The 13,258-nt window shown below is 42.8% G+C and overlaps 1 protein-coding gene across 1 annotated transcript in view; it reads right to left on the reverse strand.

The window, feature by feature from the left end:
- The window catches only part of TACR1 (tachykinin receptor 1), a 154,501-nt gene extending 145,972 nt beyond the window's left edge, over window positions 1–8,529 (reverse strand). Inside the window, exon 1 of the mRNA XM_066267483.1 lies at window positions 7,362–8,529. Coding sequence (XP_066123580.1) covers window positions 7,362–7,750 — 389 coding nt within the window. The 5' untranslated portion in view covers window positions 7,751–8,529. The remainder of the gene's footprint in view (window positions 1–7,361) is intronic.
- Window positions 8,530–13,258: the final 4,729 nt, after the last annotated feature.

The raw sequence follows: 13,258 nt of genomic DNA on the forward strand, positions 1-13,258 counted from the left end.
CAGATACTTACTGTTAGGGCTAGTGGACAAAACAAGTCTTATTGGGCTTATATTCCAAATCCACCTATTACTAGGGGTGGAGATGATATACCTGTATTTAATAATCATACTAAATTCTTGAGAGAATCATCTAGTTCTTTTATTATGCATAAAACTAACTCAAATTTCTCATTCCATGGAAAAACAGATAATGTACCTATGTTTTATGTTCAATAATACTCTCAAGATTTCTGGGTGTTTTCCTACTACACTTAAGTCTATTTTGACTGACTCTCCTAAAAGTAATAAACCTGGGTACATAACAAGAGCCTTATAGTCTCTCACAATTTTAATGCCTGGAGGCCCTGACCCCCATGAGTATAATCCTGTTACATTGCCCCCTAAGGGGCAATGTAAACTTTATCCTCCAAGTAAGGCAGCTCAAGAGCCTTACTGGTGGTCTGTGGAGAATAGACTTGGTTTCCCGCCAGGGCAAGAATGTGCATATTCCAATTATATGAATTATAAAGCATATGCTGTTAATTTCACTGTACAAGATTGGTCTAGTCCTTATTTTCCTCATGATTATAGAAAACTAGTGCAAGAAATGAAATATGTATATAATTGGACAAATAAATATAATCCTTTAAAAACATCACACACTGGCAGTCAGTCTACTGGATGGGTACCTGCACAGCTGACTTACCAGGATGGACCGACCCCCAGATAGCAAACAAAGCTTTGGCAGCTAATTGCGCATATGGTTAGGCCCCACCCTCACCCTGTTCAAAATATTTCTGTTCAAGCTTGTGTACAGGCTCCTTATGTGCTCTTGATTGCCATAATAGATAGTAATCTTTCTTTCATCAATAATAACTCTGTGTTTAGCATATCCTACTCTCACTGTGTTTTAACAAACTGTTTATCTTATGATACCAAAGCTCAAGCCATGTTTATTTTACAGCAGTCGTCTTACATGATGTTACCTGTTAGTCTGTCTCAGCCTTGGTATGATGACCCAGGGTTGCATGCACTACAGGCTGCTTCTGAAGCGCTTGCTCGCCATCGAGAGAAGCGATTTATTGCAGATTTAATTTTAGAAAGTACTGCCCTTATTGCTAGTATAGGATCTGTGGCTGCCTCTACTACCACTTTAGCTCAGTCAGTTCATACCGCAAATCATGTAAATAGCTTATCTCAAAATATATCTCTTGCTTTAGCCATACAGAAAACTATAGACAGGAAGTTAGAAATGAAGATGAATGCTTTAGAGGAGGCCTTTATTCACATAGGAAATGAACTGTTAGCTATGAAGGTTAGGATGACTCAGATGCCATGCATGGTTTAAATGGGTATGTGTTACTCCTCTAGAATACAATTAGTCTATCATAACATGGAGTAATATATGGAATCATTTATTAGGTGTATGGAATAATAGTAATATTAGTTTAGATTTGAGCAGCTTACATCAGCAAATACAAAACTTAGAACACTCGGGCTCTTTAGTCTTTGCCTCAGAAGTAGCTAATCAATTTGTTGAAAATATTAAAAGTATGTTTTCTATGCATAGCCTGGCCTCTTTAGCTACCGATATAGGCATAATAATAGCTGTGGTAATTATTGCTCTTCTTGTCCTTCCAGTCATCATCAACTCTTAAACAACAGTCTCCAGGAAACAGCAGTGCAAATACAAAAGTTTCATTTAAAAAACAAAAAAGGGGGAGATGTTGGAAGCCAATCAACAGCTGCTGGTTGACACAGTCATAGCAAAGAAGAGGCTCAACAATACTTCCCCCTTTAACTTCTTGAATTAATTTGGTTTTTCAATGCCCCACCCCCTTTTTGGCTGTATGTACTATTATTTATGGCACAGGGATAATAGCACCGTGCTTTCCCTGCAGATTTGTAGTAATTTCTCTGAAAATGAGACAGAGGGTGTGAGTTCCACAGAAAAGCCTATAAACCCCCTTGCCTAGGTCCATAGATACAGGAGGTGGCTATGATATCCCCCGAAAGGGGCTAAGTCTGTGGGAAAACTCCTTCCTATAAATCATATTAGAGAAAAATAAATTGTGACTTATGAATAGGTAGGAAACAGTAGCTAAACATAAAAGCACCTTTCAGCCTTTACCTAACCCATGACTTTACCTCCCTAGCCTTTTCATATAATAGAAAAATAGAAAAACTTTCCGTTCCTCTTACATACCTGACCTTCAGGTAGTGAAACACTCTGAGAAAAATAAAGTTTGAACTTAACTAGTATATGAATATAGTAGACAAATACAATTTTACTAGGCCACTAGGTAAGGTAGAGTTATTCATCAATACTGACCTTTTAGAAGCTTACGCCAATATTGTTGTTGCTGCTCAAATTATTGTATAACTACTTAGAATGGCTTACCACCTGATTTATAGCTTATAGAAATGTACTAACCTGTTCCTGGAATATTTACCCATATTGAAGCAAAAACAACTATTAATCAATGTATTTTGCATAACATGTAATTATAATTTAGTGTATATAAATAAAGCTGTACTAGCCATTGGCAGAGATGCCTGGCAGATGAGCTAAAAGGATTCGGCTCTCTCACTCATTTTGTGCTGATGCCGTCCATTCCTGTGGCACCCCTGGGTTCACCCTGGGGCGGAACCCCGGCATTGAACCTCTCCCAGAAAAGTCCTGCAGCTTAAATGGCCCCTCCAAGATAAAGCAGCCTTGAATTTGACCCATGTCAACCCAGACATTTGAGGTTCCTAATTTGAAAAGATAAAGACGGTTGTGGTGGACAAGCTTCTAGGGAGTGACCATTTTCAGCATCACAGAACTTTTAGGTCATGGGTTGTAAGGTCCATCTAAATTAGTGCAAAGGATCCTAGAACCAAGCTTGGCCTCTGGGTGGAGAAGGAGTGCCCTGAGTTATACTGGGATCCATTCTAGTCAACAAGACAAGGTTCAAGGACAGAATGCAGGTCTAGTGAAGACCTGGGAAGCAGGCTACTTAAACTTGTAGTTGAGTATGACTGGGGCAGAGTAGGATGGGCACGAGGGATCAGTGGGCAGAGTTTTTGTTGTTTATGCTTTTCTCTGCTTTTGGTCTCTCTTACTCTCACAGAGAGTTCATTCCTTCTTTTGCCTTCACCATTATTTCTGTCTGAGCAACTATATCTTTGGTCCTGACCAACATTTCATATTGTCCAGAGGCCATCCTTGTTGGATGTTTACTTTCACTAAAATACAACATATCCAGAAGCAGTGTGAGTAAGGAGCAACCTTCCCCTTTCATCTCGCTAGAATTATACCTGCCCCTGCCGGGTAGAGAGCAGTCCTACCAGGCTGGTGCTTCTCGGAGTGTCTTGTTGCTGTGTGCTTAGTTCCAAGTCAGTTACGTTTTGTTCTTGTAGCCCCTTTTATGGGGCTTAGGAATTGGTCCTCCTTGCTCTCTTCTTAGGGGCTGCCCTACAATACTAGAACTGGCTACTATGACAGCCCCTGCAAAGTGGAGGTGTCCCTCTCATTGTCCTGTGACTTCTAATTTCATGAAACATCACATATCTCTTGGTTTTTACAATTTAAAAAAATCAACTTTAAGTGGGGGAATTATAGAGTTTCATAAAGTAAACTCCCTGGTGTTTGTTAGAGTTTAATTAGATGAAAATCTAATCTTATTTAGGTATATTTGTCATTGCAAATTTTTATTCTAGGTAACCATTGGCTTCAATAAATAAATATTCTTATGAGAGAGAATCTTCTGCTGCTGCTGATGGCTTTTATTCTGTGCATATATTTTGGCTCTAGAAGGAAATTTGGCAAAGTTTATCAAGACAGTTTGACCCAGCCATTCCACTTCAATGAGATTCTTCTAAGAACAAGGAATATTCTCAAAGATTTATATCAGGATATTCATTTTAAAATTACTTGTAATCATTACATCTTCAAAATGGAAACGATTTACATCTAAAAATAGAGGAAGGCTTAAATAACCATGCAATATAATGCATCCATTAAAAGTCCTATTTTTAAAACTGTTTCATGACATGAAAAATGCCCATGATATGAGGTTAAGGAACAAAAGAAAAGAGCAAAAACAAAAAAGCAGACATTGAAACTGTTTTTATTATGACTCAAAATTTATCCTTAGAAGTTGAGTGACTATATGTGGCATAACACAGAAAAAGTAAGTGTAAGCTAGCATTCCAGAATTTTAACTGTTTATCTCTCAGAGTGGGATTACAGAGAACTTTTATATTTTCTTTATAATTTTATGCATTTTCTATTATAATTTTCTAAATGTTCTCCTAAGAACACGTGTTGCTTCATTCATTCATTCACTTATTCAATAAACATGTAGTGACTATGAGATGCCAAGTACTCTGCTTTGTGCAGAGGAGATAAAGTAAACAAGAGAGAACAGACATGTTCCTTGCTCTGCTCAGAGTTTATAATCCTTGACAATTAAGAGGAAAAGTTTTTAAAAATATTCATTTCATTTGACCCAGTAATTCCACTTCTGGGAATGTATTCTAATAAAAATAATCAATAAAAAAACCAAAATTATCATATAGAAATGTAGAGTAGCACACTAATCATTATAGCAAAAAAATATATAATAATCTAGAAATCACCTAAATACCCAATAGGAGTATTAAATAACAATAGCACATTCACATAAGTGGAATAATAGAAAGCCATTAAAATTATGTTGCTGAAGACTTTTTAATAACATGCTGTGTGCTTTGTTATTAATGTTTTCCATTAAAGTCAATAGAAAAATGTAAACTACAAAATTGTTATTAATATTTTCCATTAAGGTCAATAGAAAAAAGTAAGCTACAAAATTATATAGGCTCTGACTTCCATTATGTAGTGTAATAGTCATAAGAGAAATTCAAATGTCAACAAGTGCTATTTCTGTATAGAGAAGTAATGGTTGACTGGTATTTTTGTATCTATGCTCTTCATATCTTCCCAGTTTTCTTCAATGAAACAAAGTTTAATTTTAAGATCAACAAAACCATATTGCTTTCATATTTTAAAGACTTGATTCAAAGACTATCTATGAAAGATTTAAGGAACACACAAAAAGTAGCTTAACGTTTTCTCACAGCCTGCATTGCCCTGCTGGAGAAGGGAAAGATCATTCATCCGAAGACAGCTGAAGGCCCTCTCCTTTCTAAAACATTCTCAGGAAAGAATGGATGACCACAAATGCAAGGGAGCTACATTCTTCAGGGGGTCTGATGAGATTAATTCACTATGTGCTCAAGAGATGAACAAGAAACAGAAGAAACACTGGAGGGACTTGGAGACACAGCCTTGACACCTCACCCCTAACTCTACCTTGAACTCTAACCTTGAGTATGTCGTTGATATGCTCTGGCTCTGGCTCCCTGGGCTGTGTTTGTACATTAGGGATATGGGGACATTTCTCAGCTGTCATTTCCCTCAGGCATGGCACCAGAGGTCCTCTGACCTCACTAAGTTGGGGTCACTCAGGGTCAGGGTCCTATCTATGGTTTGCCTAGAAAGAAAAAACAGTGGAGCTTGAGATACTAGAATCAAGGCAGCTCCTTATCCTATCCACTGTGAAGACTTTGACCCTGACTCCTGCAGCTAACTTTCTAAGTTCAAAGGGAAAGAGCAGGACTGTGAAACAAACATGTCATTTCTGTGGCAGCTAAAGCAGAAGAGCTGTCCACTGGAGCTCATACTGACTGGCAGGTCTCCTGGGCTCACACAAGGTCCTAATGCAGTAGAAAACCCAACTTTATCTCTAATTTAGGGATCATCAAGAGAATATCTGTAAGGGACCAGTTTTTTATTGCACCTGTACACAATTATGTATCACATTCTGGATTTTCTAATGTTAAGGGGAGTGCTTCGACATAAAGGAGCAAGTCAGTGCAGCAGGATTTACAAGTGTACCTCACTTTCTGCAAACTGAAAACCGGAGTAGCATAAAAGATACATTTAGAAAAGAATTCATTTCACTACCACTTTGAGTAGTTGGTTTACTTTCCACGTTTAAAATAGAATCGATTCACCACAACATTTTTTACACACAACAGATCAAGCACCTAAGAGCTGTGTAAAGGGAGCTGTACGTGGAACTTACAAATCAGCATTTGGACACCACTGCAAAGGAAACAGCCTTCTCTGATCTTAGAAGTGTTCATTCACTATAGAAGCTGAAAAAGACCTCAAATCAATTGCAAATTGTAAACAATCTTTATGTAAAAGGGTTAAATAGCTTGGGGATTTTGTTTTGAAGTTTTTCTTCTAGCTCCTTTTTTGGGGGGGTTTCTCACATTCATTTATCTCAGCAAGACCATCAGAGAACTCATTTTAAATCACAGTGGCAGGTGTTTTAAACATACTCCACACCCTCCATAAACATTTAACATGGATGTGCACATAGATACTCAACACGATACTTATGGCACCCACCCAAAAAAGTAAATACAAATAGAGCTGAGCTCTAATAATCAATTCTTCATCAGGTCACCTGAGGAGCCACTCACTTAGAGCACTAGACTCTGTGTTTGAAAATACCACCTTTTCACTTTGAATCAGCTTCTGACACCCTAACCTGTTGCTTGTTGGAAAGAGTTATCAACTGCCTTTGACAAGCTCGCTTCTCTCTGGATACAGACAGGCTAAAAACAGTGACCCCACATCACAAGAGAAATTTAGAAAAACTCTGTAAGCGCCCTATCTGTGGAATGCCTTAACAGCGTAGCTGCTCCTCATTCCTGAATGAGAACTCCTCACAGCGTAGAGGAAGCTGGATTAGAATTTTGAGTATTTCTGATCCTAACGAAATGCTCTTCACATCCAAATAACATTGGAAAGTTAAGGTGGGAGCAGCAAGTCAGGAAAAAGTGGAAAATGAAAAATTCTGATGAGGCACACTTAGCCCTGGAAGGCATCAAGAGGCTGCCTGCCCACAGCAGCAGGCCTGCAGGGGTTTACAAAGTCCCAGGCAGGACTGGGCGTCCCCGCCAGGCTCTCAGGGCAAAAGAGAGAAGGAATATCATATATGGAAAGAAGCAAAGGGAGAGTTGAAAGCAAAGTGTCTGGGAGATGAGTGGTGAAGCGATACAGAGAAGGGAGTTAAATGAAGGAAAAAGGGGTTTTGCTAGTGAAGGGAGACTGGTGATGAGTGAAAGGAGGGAAAAAAGAAAAGAGGAAATAGGGAAGAAAACTGTGAAATAAGACAAAGTCGTCCCCCCCCCCCCATCAACAATCAGCTTTCAGTAAAAATCCCAGAGTACAGGTGGCCACCCTTCACCTTGAACCAAGCACAGCCCAACCACACAGCCCCAGAGCAAAGCCGTCCTTCTCTGTGGTCACTTTCTCCTGTTTCCACAAAGGGCAAGCTCACCTATCCAAGGCCACTGCTGTCATCGAGTAGATACTGGCAAAGACCGCAGCGATGGGGAAGAAGTTGTGGAACTTGCAGTAGAACAGGCCGTAGTACCACTCGTTGTGGACAGCGTAGGTGAAGTTCACCACTGTGTTGAATGCAGCCATGGAGGCCTCGGCAAAGGCCAAGTTCACGAGGAAATAGTTGGTGACTGTCCTCATTCTCTTGTGGGCCAAGATGATCCACATCACCACCACATTGCCCACCACGGAGGTCACCACAATGACTGTGTAGGCAGCTGCCCAGAGAACAATTTGCCAGGCTGGCTGCACGAACTGGTTGGGCTCTGAGGTGTTGGTGGAGATGTTTGGGAAGAGGTCAGAGTCAACCAGGAGGGCGTTATCCATTCCTTGGATAAGTGGTTAAGCCGTCTTCTCTGTACAGGCACCCACTTGGCAGCAGGGTCCCGAGGCCAGCGCCTGGGGTTAGGGTCCTGCTTAACCAAGACAGGAGGGCTGCAGGCTCTTCTTGGTGAACTCTTCCTTGCAAGCAGGAGACTTGGCACTCTGAAGATGAATGCTTCTGATGAGCTGTCTGTCTGTCCCTGATGGCACCGAATTCCTCCACTTTCAAGCTCCAGGAAGCACTTGAGTTCAGAAATCTGAAGACAGCGTATCTTCTGCGTTAGACTGGAAATGGGAAAGAAATTCCATGGGTCACGGTTCCAGGAAGCAGGAGACCCCCGCCTGTCGGCACCTGCTGCTGCTTACAACTCCTGTTCCCCCTGCCTGCAGCGGGGACGGCAAAACTCTGCTTCGCGAGGACTTGGGGGTACAGAGGGTGCTCGTCACAGCGCGACTCATAAAAGTTCTGAGTCTATGGCCGGCGTTCCGGAGCTCCGTGTCCAGCTGGAAATTTTTCCCTTTGCTCTCGCTGCTGCTGCTGCCCCCGCCACCCTCGCCACCTCCCGCAGCTTCGCAGGCGCCTCTAGGCTCGGGTCCTGCTTGGCTTGCGAGTTAGCGGAACCTCGGCAGGCTGCGCGCGAGGTTTTTATAGCCCGCTGCAGAGACGTCACCGGGAAGGGGCAGTACCTGTGCTGTGTACTCGCCAGTCCCCGTGCGCAGCGCGGCAGCTGCACCAGCTGTTGGCAATTGTCTCGCTCCAGCGTCGCAGCCACCACGCCTTCTGCAGCTACCTGCTGTGGGAGTCTGCAAACCGGACGCCCCACGCACTCCGCCAGAGGGCGCTAGGTGACCTCGAAGTAATTGCACCAACTGGGGTCTGCAGCTGGAACCATAAGGGAATGGAAGGGTTTGCGAAAAAAGCTGAAGTGATGGACACTCAATTTCCAGGGAAGGCGGCCCTGAGCGCTGCGACAGCTTTGCAGAGGCGCCTGCCTTTGGCTGTGGGAGTCGGGCAATGGTGGGGGCGACTGCCAGCGCTGCGCTCCGGGCCGCGTTCCAGCCGGCGCTCCAGCCCGCGCTCCAGAGGGAGTGCGCCGCGCACTGGCTCTGGAGGCAACGGAGAAGCAAGACAGGAGGATGCCTGGTTCCGGGTTTCCGGAAAATAACTTTCCTGAGGTCGTGTTTAGAAAACACCTCCAAAATACCTAGTTGCTCCCATTTCCGTGGGAAGCAGAAATAGTCTCTAAGCTTTGGGAACACCCTCGCTGGCTTCCTTAGTAGCCTGGCCACTCGCTCCAGGAAAAACCCCAGTTGAGCTCTCTCTCTGCAGATGAGCCCCCCACACAGGCAAAGGGGTCTGGGTTGGGTTCCCTGCAAAGCTTGGTGAGAGCAGGAACCACCCATAAGCAGTGTGTCGCCCAGACGCGTGGCTCTGGGCTCTCTGCCAGCACACACTGCGGCTTTGCGTTTGCCTCCTGGGGACCTAGCAGCCTCTGCCTCCACGCCTCCGGGCCTGCAGGCCTCAGCGGGGACCTGGGTGGCCTGTGTGTGTGTGTGGGGGGGCTCTTCCTTCTGGTGCTCCCAGATTTACAAAGGGACTGGAGGGCAGCTCTGCCCGCCTTTTCTTCCCCTACCCTACCCTTGTCACTCTCACCACCCTTCCCTGGCGGGCTTCGAAACCTGGTCTCCCAGTCTAAAGCCATTTCAAATGGCCAAGCTGGTGCTGGGCAATGGGAGGAGATGGAAAGGGCTCGCCAGTGGATGCGAACCATTTTGGAGAAGCCGAGACGGGATGTTTCGGAGTGCGTTCGAGCCAGATTGCCAGAGATACGCGGTTCCATGGGAACCGAACCTTCGGAGCCTTTCTGGGAGCCATCATTCTCCTGCCCGCGACCTCCCTTCACCGGTGGGACTCGGAGCTGCTGCAGGCGGGCACGAGGCGCGGGTCACACAAGCCCGCACCCCCCACGGAAGCGGCGTTTACGCACGAGTCCTGCCTGCTTGCGCGCCTCTCCAGCGAGTGCGTAAAGTGTGTCTTGGGGAGCTTTTTAAAGCTTAGAAATTTATTATCGAGATTTATACCGAACTAAAAATGGATTCACTCTCGGGGCGGGAAATTAGCTAGTTCGCTCTGGTTTTGTTGAAGCCTGGAATTTCAGCATTATATGGCCCGCATCTGACACTGCTGGGTCCTCCAAGAACCTTTAAATCCCAAGGAGAAAATTCCAAGAAGACCTTTACTACAATAGCGCCCTCTTATTTAGGGGGACAGCGAAGGAACGCCTCCGCAATCACAACCACCCTGGATCTCTCACAGTCGCTACCACCTCCGCAGAGAGAGGGGGCGTGTGCGTCCTTCTTTAACGTTTCCTCCCAAGCTGTGTAAACCCGTCTTTTTCTCTTTCTCCCTGCTCAGTGGAAGCAGCTGGCATTTTCTAAATGAACTTTACTCAATGCATTTGAGGGTGGGAGGAAAGAAAGGAAAATAATGATTTATTCAGTTATCTTCCATCAGTAAAGCAAGTTGGCCTCTTGAACCAGGTATTGTGCTGGAGATACAGTCCGGCAACAACTACACAAACGGACAGTATTCCTGAGGCAGGATAGTAAGAAGTTAGGAACATTTCCTGGAAAGTGGAATGAGGGACACTGAAAGATAATAGTTAAACAAGGCAGAGCAATTAACAGCTTGCTAATAAATAGAGTGAGCTTATCCCCCCTAACCAAGGGCACTTGGCAGCAGATAGTTTATAACTCTCCTCCCTAGCCAGAGAGTTACTACCTTAAATCACCCTGATCAGGGAGAGAGATAACAGTTAGGGCCACTAGTGTCAGCCAAATCCCAGAATGGATGAAATCAAGAGAATAAATAACAAAACCCCAACTGGAGCCAGACAAATCCAAAATAAAAGTAAAACAGTGATGCTGACCAGAGAATAATCCCAAACTCCCTATAAGATCATTTTGATGCATCAGCATATTAGAAGACACACCTGGAAAGCTGTTCAATATTCTATGAAGACCCTCCCCTGAGACATCCCCCGAAACTCCCACCTTCAGAAAACAAATAAGAACCCCTAAGACTAAGAACCCAGTGCACCCTCTTCTTTGAGCATACCTGCACCCCTTCTTTCCTTAAGCATGTACTTTCACTTTCTTGCTCCTAAACTCCCAGGCTCCTTACCAGACTTAAAACCAGGGGAGCAGTGGGCAACAGCAGCTTGTCCCAGGCTAACCCCCTGAACCTGTCTCTAAGGCCTCTCCTTTAGCCTCTGAAACTTTTTCCTCAGGTCTTTGCAGCCCAGTGTGACTCTCTTCTTTTGCTTCAGTAACTTCCCTTCCTGAGTCCATGTAGCCCAGCATGACTCACTTCTGTTACTGTGACTTCCTTTCCGGAGTCTAGGCAGCTCAGTCTATACTGTGATCTTGCCTCTTCTATAGTAAGTCTTTCCTTTGTTTCGCTGTCCCAGCTTTAATAAATGACTCTCAAAACCACCTGGACTTGTGTCATGAAATCTTTCCTATGCGAAGTCAAGAACCCACATATTCCAGGTTGTGCCAGGGCAGACCTGCCTCAGTCCCAGTCTTCTTCTGGTGACATTATGATGAGTGAAAGTACTAGGCTCTGTTTAAGAGAAAATGGAGTGGAGACATCTAACCTGGTCAATGAAGGGAATCAGGGAGGAAGGTAGAATATTATATCTATGGAGAGGTCTGGAGAATGAATTAAGGTTGAGGGTAAAAAGAGGATATCCTTGATGGACAGTTTAGATGTAAAACCAAGTCACTCTGTTTAACATTCCAGGGACTGCCCAACTCAGAGGAACACCTACATTTCTTACTCTGTCCTTCAAGGATCTGCACTCCTTACCTTGACAGGTGGGTGAAGCTGCCTGGGTGACTCTCATTCCTGCTTCTGGTTCTCCATGGCAGGTAGCCATATTCTAGAAATATGTATAACTTGCTAGAGTTTTTTTTCTCTCACATACACACAACAAGGCACATTTATGATGGGTTCACATTAAGAAAAAATACTCTGCCATACAGTAGCAGAAGGTATCCCTTAGTTTAGACACATGCTCTAGAAAGGAGGGAACTTCCCTAGCATTGCCCCTTCTATAAAGTAATGGCTTTCTTCCCTACATAGGGATAACTGCATAAATGTATAGATAAGATACTATATATGCCTTTTTCCTCCAAAAGTTGATATTTTTTGCCTTATCCCTTTTTCCTCCCTCTTGTTTCTATTGATCTTTCTCCTTGACACACAACAGAGGTTCACCAGTCTGAAAGGAAATCCTATTGACTGGTTAGTATAAATCCTTCTTTATTTGTCCAGACTCTTTCATACTATACAAAAGAAATATATAAAAGGAATACAAACATATACAATGCCCATACACATAAGTGTGTACAAATATAGGACTTTCACTATTGTATGACTTTTGTTTTTCTCACTTAAAACATTGTCTGGACTCTTTAGAGTCAACAGATATAAATTTAATTAATTATTTTTTCCAATGATTAAATATTATTCTTAAGCTATGGAAGCACCATACACTCTTTTTCTTAATCATGAAAATTCACTGTTTCCAATTTTTGCTACTAATGACAATGCTACAATAAACATTTTTACATCTGTCTCCACAGTTGGATGTTTTGCTTCTATGGGATAGATTCCAAGTAGGTAATGGATTATATTTGTATTTCATATGCATATATGTGTGTTGCATATTTCTATTTCTATTTAATGTTGTCAGATTGCCTTCTAAAGTGTGTGTCACGTTTATATTTCACTAGCAACCAAATTACCCTCTTCTCCACATTTGTTTGTCCTAAACAAAACTTTTTTAGTTTTGTCAGTCTAAAAATATGTAAACTATGATAACATTTCTAAACTGTTTTTTTTTGTTTTTTTAAAAATATTTTATTCAATTTTCAGAGAGGAGAGAGAGAGAGAAAGGGAAAGGGAGAGAGAGAGAGAAGGAGGTAGGAGCAGGAAGCATCAACTCCCATATGTGCCTTGACTAGGTAAGTCCAGGTTTCGAACCGGCGACCTCAGTGTTCCAGGTCGACACTTTATCCACTGCGCTACCACAGGTCAGGCTATGATAACATTTCTAATACATAGTGTTTGTTTTCCTGACTAACAGAGAATTTGAACTTCTTTTAAGATTTTTGGCCATGTGGATTTTCCTTTCTATGAATTGCCTATTCTCAGCTCTTGTCCCTTTTATCTGTTGGACATCTTCCAGTCATTTTTGTTATGTGTTCTTTGTATATTATAGGTACACTTTGCCCATCATGAATATTTTAAATATATTTTTATTTTTTCCCTTTTGTTGAATTTATTGGAGTGACACTACTTAACAAAATTATACAGGTTTCAGGTGCACAGTTGTACAACACAGCATCTGTACCCTGTATTCAGTGTTCACCACCCCAAGTCAAGTCTCTACCCATCACCATTTATCTCCCCTAAACCCATCTATACCTTCCTTCACCCCCTCC

The sequence above is a fragment of the Saccopteryx bilineata genome, chromosome 3 (assembly GCF_036850765.1).
Source record: "Saccopteryx bilineata isolate mSacBil1 chromosome 3, mSacBil1_pri_phased_curated, whole genome shotgun sequence".
NCBI lineage: Eukaryota > Metazoa > Chordata > Mammalia > Chiroptera > Emballonuridae > Saccopteryx > Saccopteryx bilineata.